Source organism: Oncorhynchus keta, chromosome 32, assembly GCF_023373465.1.
Source record: "Oncorhynchus keta strain PuntledgeMale-10-30-2019 chromosome 32, Oket_V2, whole genome shotgun sequence".
NCBI classification, from domain to species: Eukaryota; Metazoa; Chordata; class Actinopteri; order Salmoniformes; family Salmonidae; genus Oncorhynchus; species Oncorhynchus keta.
Genome location: NC_068452.1, coordinates 5635931 through 5646604, shown reverse-complemented (window position 1 = coordinate 5646604; position 10674 = coordinate 5635931). Strand labels below are relative to the sequence as shown.

The 10674-nt window shown below is 43.0% G+C and overlaps 1 protein-coding gene across 1 annotated transcript; it reads left to right on the top strand.

The window, feature by feature from the left end:
- Window positions 1-5137: 5137 nt before the first annotated feature.
- On the top strand, window positions 5138-10442 carry LOC118364906 (keratin, type I cytoskeletal 13-like). The gene is made up of 8 exons (XM_035746720.2): window positions 5138-5629; window positions 6498-6580; window positions 6945-7101; window positions 7837-8001; window positions 8326-8451; window positions 9060-9280; window positions 9777-9823; window positions 10034-10442. Exons 1-8 carry the CDS (start codon window positions 5219-5221, stop codon window positions 10138-10140), a joined length of 1317 nt encoding a protein of 438 aa, XP_035602613.1. The 5' UTR covers window positions 5138-5218; the 3' UTR covers window positions 10141-10442.
- Window positions 10443-10674: the final 232 nt, after the last annotated feature.

The following is a 10674-nucleotide window of genomic DNA, read 5'->3' as shown; positions in this document are numbered from 1 at the left end:
CATTGTTCCCCTCAAACCAGGGACTGGTTTAGACCTGGGACACCAGGTGTGTGCAATTCATTATCAGGTAGGACCGAAAACCAGCAGGCTCCAGATCTTCTAGGGTAAGAGTTGAATAACCCTACTCTAAGCTATGCTTGGGTAACTTTCAAAAATGCGGCAAAACCTGTAAGCATTAAAACCAAAGGGGGAATTACAGGTCTAAAATAAACAACTATTCTTTAAAATTGGGCAAAGCTATGATTATGAGGGTGGGGATGGGGAATATGCTACTCTCCAATCTTGTTCACCTGAAAGGTTATTCATGTTTTTTGATTGGAACATCGTACAGTGGTTTTCATTAGAAAGTACATATTGTTCTGAATGGACCAGGTGGCTCCCTTGGAAAAGCTCATGTCCTTTCATTACCTGTTTTGTTATTTCTCATTGAGGCCCACAAGTACTAATTTGAGGCTATTGGCGATTTGATATATATTTATTTCTGCATTGAGGATTGCCAAAATTGAACTACAACAGAGAAAGCTGTTTGTTATTTGTATATGTGTTTATTATGGATTCCCCATTAGCTGCTGCTACTCTTCCAGCAGTCCGAGAACATTTTTCAAACATTACAGTACTTTCATTAAAGAATTCACAACACACTGAGTGTGTGCCCTCAGGCCCATACTCCACTACCATATATCTACAACGCAAAATCCATGTGTACATGTGTGTATAGTGCATATGTTATCATGTGTGTGTATGCATGTGTCTGTGACTATGTGTGTCTTACTTCACAGTTCCTGCTGTTACATAAAGGTGTATTTTTACCTGCTTTTTGAATCTGATTCTACTGCTTGCATCAGTTACCTGATGTCAAATAGAGTTCCATGTAGTCATGGTTCTATGTAGTACTATTCGCCTCCCATAGTCTGTTCTGGACATGGGGACTGTGAAGAGACCTCTGATGGCATGTCTTGTGAGGTATGCATTGGTGTCAACACCTCTTACAAAAACAAGTAATGAGTAAGTCAATCTCTCCTCCACTTTGAACTATGAGAGATTGACATGCAGATTGACATTAATAGCTTTAATAAATAGCTCACTAGCTTTAAGCACCAGCTGTCAGAGCAGCTCACAGATCACTGCACCTGTACATAGCCCATCTATAAATAGCCCAAACAACTATCTCTTCCCCTACTGTATTTATTTATTTATTTTACTCCTTTGCACCCGAGTATTTCTACTTTGCACACTCATCTACTGACAAATCTACAATTCCAGTGTTTTAATTGCTATATTGTATTTACTTCGCCACCAGGGCCTATTTATTGTCTTTACCTACAGTAGTTGAGGTTTAAGATTTAGTGAATGATTTGTCCCGAATACAATGCTTAGAGTTTTGGAAATATTTTGGATTAACTTATTTTTTGCTACCCATTCCAAAACGACCTACAACTGTTTGTTGAGTGTTGCAGTCATTTCAGTCACTGTAGTAGCTGACATGTATAGTGTTGAGTCATCCGCATACATAGACACACTGGCCTTACTCAAAGCCAGTGGCATGTCGTTTGAAAAGAAAAGAGAAAAAAACTCGGGGCCTAAACAGCTACCCTGGGGATTTCCTGCTTCTACCTGGATTATGTTTGAGAGGATTCCATTAAAGAACACCCTCAGTGTTCTGTTAGACAAGTAACTCTTCATCCACATTATAGCAGGGGCTGTAAAACCATAACACATATGTTTTTCCAGCAGCAGACTATGATCGATAATGTCAAAAGCTGCACTGAAGTCTAACAAGACAGCCCCCACAATCAGCCCCCATTTTATCATCAATTTCTCTCAGCCAATCATCAGTCATTTGTGTAAGTGCTGTGCTTGTTGAGTGTCCTTCCCAATACGCGTGCTGAAAGTCTGTTGTCAATTTGTTTACTGTGAAATAACATTGCATCAGGTCAAACACCATTTTTCCAGAAGTTTACTAAGGGTTGGTAACAGGCTGATTGGTCGGCTATTTGAGCCAGTAAAGGGGGGCTTTACTATTGTTATGTGTCACACGCAGTCACAAACACAAGATCACTTTCTCAAAGTGTAAACAACTGTGTTATTCTGAGGTTATGACGATATAATATATATCAGAACAGAGATTGAAAGATAAGGGATGGAGTGTATTGCGTTTGAATGTTTCATTTTCCTAAAACAGCTATGAAGGCATAATAACATACAGTACATAGAACTATAAAGGAGTAAGTAATTAATTAGCCTACCCACACAGACATACCATAACCACAGTATGGCAAAGGCTATATAGAAAATGATAACTAAGCATGACCTGCAGCATTCCGTCACATATAATCATACAGCATATTGAACATATAATAGAGTTTGATTTCACAAAAGGTGAAAAGTACATCAGCATCGGTAACCGTTAGGGGCAAGTCATTAGAACAACGGCAGTATGTGGTTGCTTTCTATTTTACAAGCTAATCATATCATTGCAATTGTCTTATACTCGAGGACATGTCTGTGAAAGCAACTCCATAGAGGGATGGCGAAGACACCACCTGTGCTGGAAAGGTTGTGTTTACGCTCAACGTCTGGGAAACACCCAGGTCGTGATTCACACTTTGCACCCGTTGACAAAATAACGGAGACTTGAGTTTGACGGGAGAAGACGTCTAGCGGCCCGTATACTGTACCAACACTGGCCTACGCTAGAAGCCAAACATGAACCCAGTTTTCTGTGTAATTCAGTTAATATCAATGGCATGTCAATTGTTTAAATAAATGGCATGTCAGTCTTTCCGCATGCTATCTGTGCTAAATGATCTCAATATTAAGAAGGTGCTCCTAATGTTTGGTATGCTCAGTGTAAATGAATGTGTTTCTGTGTATTGTTTTGGCCATTCCACACATACAGTGGGGCAAAAAAGTATATAGTCAGCCACCAATTGTGCAAGTTGTCCCACTTAAAAAGATGAGAGAGGCCTGTAATTTTCATCATAGGTACACTTCAACTATGACAGACAAAATGAGGGAAGAAAATCCAAAAAATCACATTGTAGGATTTTTAATGAATTTATTAGCAAATTATCGTGGAAAATAAGTATTTGGTCACCTACAAACAAGCAAGATTTCTGGCTCTCACAGACATGTAACTTCTTCTTTAAGAGGCTCCTCTGTCCTCCACTCATTACCTGTATTAATGGCACCTGTTTGAACTTGTTATCAGTATAAAAGACACCTGTCCACAACCTCAAACAGTCACACTCCAAACTCCACTATGGCCAAGACCAAAGAGCTGTCAAAGGACACCAGAAACAAAATTGTAGACCTGCACCAGGCTGGGAAGACTGAATCTGCAATAGGTAAGCAGCTTGGTTTGAAGAAATCAACTGGGGGAGCAATTATTAGGAAATAGAATACATACAAGACCACTGATAATCTCCCTCGACCTGGGGCTCCACGCAAGATCTCATCCCATGGGGTCAAAATGATCACAAGAATGGTGAGCAAAAATGTGTGGACTTAGTGAATGACCTGCAGAGAGCTGGGACCAAAGTAACAAAGCCTACCATCAGTAACACACTACGTCGCCAGGGACTCAAATCCTGCAGTGCCAGACGTGTCCCCCTGCTTAAGCCAGTACATGTCCAGGCCCGTCTGAAGTTTGCTAGAGAGCATTTGGATGATCCAGAACAAGATTGGGAGAATGTCATATGGTCAGATGAAACCAAAATATAACTTTTTGGTAAAAACTCAACTCATCGTGTTTGGAGGACAAAGAATGCTGAGTTGCATCCAAAGAACACCATACCTACTGTGAAGCATGGGGGTGGAAACATCATGCTTTGGGGCTGTTTTTCTGCAAAGGGACCAGGACGACTGATCCGTGTAAAGGAAATAATGAATGGGGCCATGTATCATGAGATTTTGAGTGAAAACCTCCTTCCATCAGCAAGGGCATTGAAGATGAAAGGTGTCTGGGTCTTTCAGCATGACAATGATCCCAAAAACACACCGCCCGGGCAATGAAGGAGTGGCTTCGTAAGAAGCATTTCAAGGTCCTGGAGTGGCCGAGCCAGTGTCCAGATCTCAACCCCATAGAAAATCTTTAGAGGGAGTTGAAAGTCCGTGTAGCCCAGCAACAGCCCCAAAACATCACTGCTCTAGAGGAGATCTGCATGGAGGAATGGGCCAAAATACCAGCAACAGTGTGTGAAAACCTTGTGAAGGCTTACAGAAAACGTTTGACCTCTGTCATTGCCAACAAAGGGCATATAACAAAGTATTGAGATAAACTTTTGTTATTGACCAACTACTTATTTTCCACCATAATTTGCAAATAAATTCATTAAAAATCATACAATGTGATTTTCTGTGTTTTTTCTTCTTCTAATTTTGTCTGTCATAGTTGAAGTGTACCTATGATGAAAATTACAGGCCTCTCTCATCTTTTTAAGTGGGAGAACTTGCACAATTGGTGGCTGACTAAATACTTTTTTGCCCCACTGTACCTGTACTGTGTGGGCAACCAACTATACCTTTGATGTGATGTTTAGAGTACCCGTTAAAGGTCATTGTAATTGTTCGCTCTCTCTCTCTCTCTCTCTCTCTCTCTCTCTCTCTCTCTCTCTCTCTCTCTCTCTCTCTCTCTCTCTCTCTCTCTCTCTCTCTCTCTCTCTCTCTCTCTCTCCGTCTCCGTCTCCGTCTCCGTCTCCGTCTCTGTCCTGAATGCCCTCTTGATTCATGTGACATCTCTGTTAACAAATTGGCACTTCCTATTTTAGTTAGAGTTGCCTATTTTACTGTATCCTACATTTCCCGGTGACTACAGAGGGAAAAGTAAACTTTTTGTTGCGGGATTCAGTCGTCGGTCATCTCTTAAAACGCAAGCTTCTAACTTATCATATTCATAACTTGCTCACTTGAGGTTTAACATGCCGTGACAGTTGTCATACTGTAAATGAAAGTGATACAAATGATGGAGGAAGAATGCCAGCTAACTCTCACGCGCACCACACCTTAGTGACCTTGTTTAATAATGAGCTGACTAAGGACACACCTGTTGGATGAATATCTATTCAAGTAAATAATTATCTCAATACGCCCTTCAGCCTCTCCCACCTCCAAGGGGGGTATATATTCTGCTACCAGGCTTGAACTGATTCACCACCAACTCTTCAAAGTACCACTCCGGGTTTTGTCATCTCTACATACCCATCATCACAACGTCGCCATGAGTGCTTTATCACTTCGCAGTTATGGAGGCAGCCGAGGCTCATCCTCCATGTCTCTCGGAGGAGGTTACCAGAGTCGCATCGCATCACAGGCACCAAGCGTCTATGGAGGGGCAGGGGGACAGAGTGTCCGCGTATCTTATGCTTCGGGCACCAGGAGCGGTTTTGATCTGTCCAGTGGGCTTGGGGGTGACAATGGCAACTATGGTAGTAATGCAGTGTCGGTCAACGATAAAACTACCATGCAGAACCTCAACGACCGTTTGGCTACCTACCTGGAGAAGGTGCGCTCCTTGGAGACGGCGAATGCCCAGCTCGAGCGTCAAATCCGCGAGTGGTACGAGAAGAAGAAACCGGTCACCAGAGATTACAGCAAATACGAAGCTATTCTTGTCGACCTGCGCAGAAAGGTGAGCATCTTTGGGGCATAATAAATACAGACAGTATATTGCTATATTGAGCGAGATTGATTTGATTACATTTGATTTCATCAACCTCACTATTTACTATTGACTTTAGATAACGTTTTCTTTAAGGACAAAAATACAAAAGGAACATTTTTCTACATTTCTACTCTGGCAGAAAACAACATCTATTCTCATATACAATTCAATTAATATTTACAAGACACAAGACATACCCTGAAGTTCATTGACTGGCTGCGTCTATGAAGCTGTCATGTGGCAATGGAAGTGTGCCCTCGGGATGTGAATGTAATTGAGGAATCATACCAAGTTTACAGTAGTGATGGATTATAGCACTTAATTGCCATGAGTCTATTGTCTATTGAAATAAATAATCTACCAAAAAAAGGGCTTGGCATGTGAAACCTTCACTTCCATTCAACTTATCTCCCTGTCAACATTTATATTCACACTCATGCCGCCTGCATTACTTCTTTCAAAGGGGAGAGCCGCGATAATGACGCTATTAATGAATCACACCACTGTTCAGTAGCATTTTGTATTATTGCATCTGATGGGATTCTAGTCACGCGTATTACTTTCATTTCCCATTCATAACTGCGTGGCCTTTGCCAGAGATAGGCTACAGTATATCTGTGTGGGTAGGAGGCTAATCAATGACTTACTAACACAATACTATAGCTCTGGTAGGCTTCACCTTATCACACTTTACGAGTCTCTCTTCACTGCTATTCACGATTATGGCTCGGGAGAATGCACCTTCATTGTGATAGGCCTGACAGTGTGTAATCGTCTTCCTTTTTAATGTACCATGTACCGACCAGTTTTTTTTTTGCTGTTGCCCTGTTCTCAGATCAGTGCTGCCACTCTGAGCAACGCCGGCATCCTCCTGCAGATAGACAATGCCAGACTGGCTGCGGAGGACTTCAAAGTCAAGTGAGTGCAAAGGGTCTATAAGATGGAAGCGACAAACAACTGTTGAATTCACCTTAGAATAATGCTTTAAGTCGGGATTGGAATGGGAACTATACGTCATATATCGACTTTAGTCGTGCAACTTTTATACCCTTATTAGAGTATGAAGCCACTCCTAGTGTGACATTACACGAAGGTCAACGTGTCCATGACGTGATGCTCAATGTCACATTACTGTACACCTTAGGAACATCATCAGCGGTGGATTGCACGTAAAGCTGGTCTGACTCGTTTTTGTGCCGTTTGGTATGTTTACTGTTGGAGGCAACTGTTAATAATGCTGGTTAACTCACATGCACCGTTTGTCCTTTTCCCCTCCGGAAAGGTTTGAGAATGAACTGGTTATGCGTCAGTCGGTGGAGGCGGACATCGCTGGACTGAGGAAGGTTCTGGACGAGTTGACCGTGTCCCGGTCAGACCTGGAAATGCAGATTGAGGGGCTGAAGGAGGAGCTGGTCTACCTCAAGAAGAACCACGAGGAGGTGGGTGTCCCCCAGGGCTCTGTTGGGGCCTTGGAAGCCCTCTTTTATCATACCATATCCCCAAGAGTCATGGCAATAGCAATAGCAAGACCTCCCCACATTTCCAAATGCTTATATATTTGACCTAGATGAAAACAATGTGGTTGTGAGAGACAAATGGAGTTGTCAGAGGACATAATTCATTCTCATCACATGCCAAACAGTATTGTCTTTGGCTGTATCAATGACAATGCAAACAACAGATCAAACAGACCTTGTTTGGAGTGTCTGCGCTGTCTCTGTTCGGGTAGCTTTAAAGCTGTCAGCAAATTTGTCACAAGCCCTGCAGCAGTATGGCATAGCTGTTAAAACCACACTTGAGATCACATGGTGGCAAGTCCTGTTTCCTGTTGGATATACTGACTGTAGGACGGTTGTACAGGATGTCAGAGAAGCTGACGGAAATACACCATGAACACTGTAACTAGGTTATGAAAGATGTTGACCGTTTGTGGCACCCAAGTACCTAATTGATTTGTCATGTGGTTGAACCTGAGACACCAGTGCACCTCACCTGTTTGTGACCCAATTTGACGCCTCACCCCTGTGTAATTGTGCTAGACAATTTCCCTGTCTGGGACAGTAAAGTTGTATCTTATCTTACCCGGTGACAGCCTACCCAGTGGCAACCTCCATTTGCCTCTCACCTGGTGCTGACCATAGTTGACCTCTGTCATCCCTCTGTGGCCCTTATAGGAGATTGCTGCCATGCGGGCCCACATGAACGTCAGCTCAGTGAACGTGGAGGTGGACGCAGCACCCCAGCAGAACATGGCCAAGATAATGGAGGAGATCCGTACTCAGTACGAGGGCATCGCCGAGAAGAACCGCCGCGACATGGAGACCTGGTACAAGGGCAAGGTGAGGAGAACGAGAGCCGAACCTTGTCAAGGGAGAACCTCTTGATCCATCTGTTCTGTTTTAGATCATATGAAAATGGCTTAGTGCGTCTTAAGGTAGCCTAGTGGGTAGAGCGCTGGACTAGTAACCTGAAAGGTTGCAAGATCAAATCCCCCGAGCTGACAAGGTAAAACATCTGTCGTTCTGCCCCTGAACAAGGCACTGTTCCTAGGCCGTCAATGAAAATAAGATTTTGTTCTTAACTGACTTGCCTCGTTAAATAAAGGTAAAATATCAGACCATAGATAATTAATTTTGTGCATATGTTCCTTCTGTCCGTCCCAGTTTGATGATCTGAACAAGGTGGTGACCAGCAGCACAGAGACCCTGGAGACGTCCCGCAGTGAGATCAACGAGCTCAAGAGGACCCTGCAGGCCCTGCAGATCGAGCTGCAGTCCCAGCTCAGCCTGGTGAGCAAACAAATACCCCCTAACGTCACACCCCTCTCTGCCTCCTGGTTGTTGCTAGACGTATGAGTTAGAGCTAGACTAGGGTGTAATTACTGTCGCAGATTACTCGGGATTCGGAAATGCATGACATTGACAAGATTAGGGCCTTCGGTTAAACAGTGACACCTCGACACAACTGACACCTCGTAGTAAAACCATCATCATTTCGACCTCATAAGTACATGCCTACCCTACTGGTTACACATGAGTCCTCAGATTTCCCTTTTAGGAATGGAATATTATGGATTAGTTCTAGAGAGAGAAGCAATCAGTCAACTCAGAGCTTTGTAATGATCACAATAATAATAATACATTTCATTTTTGACAAGCTCTTCGATTGATGGATAGATGAAGTGAAGTTGAAGTGAAGTTGAGGATAACCATTTTTTTTTTGACACCACAACTGTGATCCTCAAAACTGAATTCTTAAAAACACGTGCTCGCCAGGAATTTCACCTCAATCATGCACTTATGTCAGTGCGGGCAGTCGAGACTTGGCCTAAATCAACACCACTTGTTGAATCGTCTGAAGTCTTTAACCCTTCCTCTTCCTCCCTCTCTCCCTGTAGAAATCAGCCTCGGAGGGCCAGCTGAATGAGACTGAGTCCCGCTACAGCATGCAGCTGGACCAGCTCCAGGGCAAAGTCAACAGCCTGGAGCAGGAGCTGGGTCGCATGAAGACAGACATCGAGAGGCAGGCCGGCGAGTACCGCATGCTCCTGGACATCAAGACCCGGCTGGAGATGGAGATCGCCGAGTACAGGAGGCTGCTGGACGGAGAGGAAGTCGGGTAAGGAGAGGAGAGCATGGTGCAGATCTCTAATTTGCATACCCAATGGGATTTACATGGGCCTCACATACCCAATGTAAATGATAAATGGACGTTTACATACCCAATGGGATTTACATGGGCCTACCCAATGTAAATGATAAATGGAAGTTTACATACCCAATTCCAAATCAACCCCTAGCCTGTTAGCCTTTCAGTATCCCCTACACCTTTGACACATAACCACCTGCTGTAGGCACTTTTGATCTAAAATGATTGGATACGTGCAAGAACTATGGTTGTGAATATTACTAGAGGGCAAGATGGAGCAGTCATCATTATGCCAATGACCTACAGTAGCCTATCAAATCGTTACAGATCTACAAGAACTGCCCAGGGGAAGGGGCCAGGGGTCGATTTGGAACTGGGCAATAGAGACTGTTACAGAGTAGAGAGATCAATGTAGAGTTGTTCAATAGGAAGGTGCTTAACACTTTGACTATCTTCTGCCCTCCAGGAGAGCTGTCATCACCAAGAAGGTTGAGATTATTGAGGTCAAGAAACGTAAGTAGAGCGAGACCCTTTTCTATCACATCAAATCCCATATTGATTGAACCCAGCAGTAGTAATTGTGAAACACTCTAGAACACAAAGGATTTGGTTGATTTGAAGGTGCTAAGGTGCCAATCTGTTCTCATGGTTCTGTGCTTCTCCTCATTAGCTATGCCCAACACTAAGTGTACTTACTAACGGTTATGTATCCCTACTTTGTAGCTGAGCCAGTGGTGACAAAGAGAGTGAGGATGGTGATCGAGGAGATCATCGATGGAAAGGTTGTCTCCCGTACAGAGGATGTGGACATGGAGGTGGCGAACAAATAGTTCCCTTACCCAATCAAACCCACCTGTCAGTAAAAGCCTGGTTCCACCTGCGGCTAAAAGGAATACCAAGAATGTTCAAATGTTATAATCTCCTCTGGATTGCATTGCTCTGGTGTTGCCTGTATGCTCGTTGAATGTACAGAACCGTGCAATCTTTCATAAATTGACCATATTTGATATTTAAGTTGACAAAACAAACATGCTTTTGAATGTCCTTGTTGATGATGTGATAATGACAATGTGTGACGTTTGGTTGAATTGTCCCAAATGACATCATAAAAGATGTTTCAGTATCTACCGTATTTGATCATTGTCTATTTGTCTTGAGCATGATCTCTCAAATCATTTCTCCTCTCAGTCCACTGTCTTGTCATTGGGAAGTAACATTGTTCAAAAGGGGATGGTGAACATGATCAAATATCAAGGAACATTTAAAGAGAGCATTTTATGTCAGTATATTTTATATTGTATGAATTTATTTGCAAATTATGGTGGAAAATAAGTATTTGGTCACCTACTAACAAGCAAGATTTC

What these genes read in the sequence shown, in the direction of transcription:
- LOC118364906 (XM_035746720.2), top strand. Translation starts at nt 5,219, where the DNA reads ATGAGTGCTTTATCACTTCGCAGTTATGGAGGCAGCCGAGGCTCATCC. An exon ending in TGCAGTCCCAGCTCAGCCTG is followed by an intron (nt 8,452 to 9,059) that starts GTGAGCAAACAA and finishes CTCTCCCTGTAG; the next exon opens with AAATCAGCCTCGGAGGGCCA. An exon ending in CTGGACGGAGAGGAAGTCGG is followed by an intron (nt 9,281 to 9,776) that starts GTAAGGAGAGGA and finishes TCTGCCCTCCAG; the next exon opens with GAGAGCTGTCATCACCAAGA.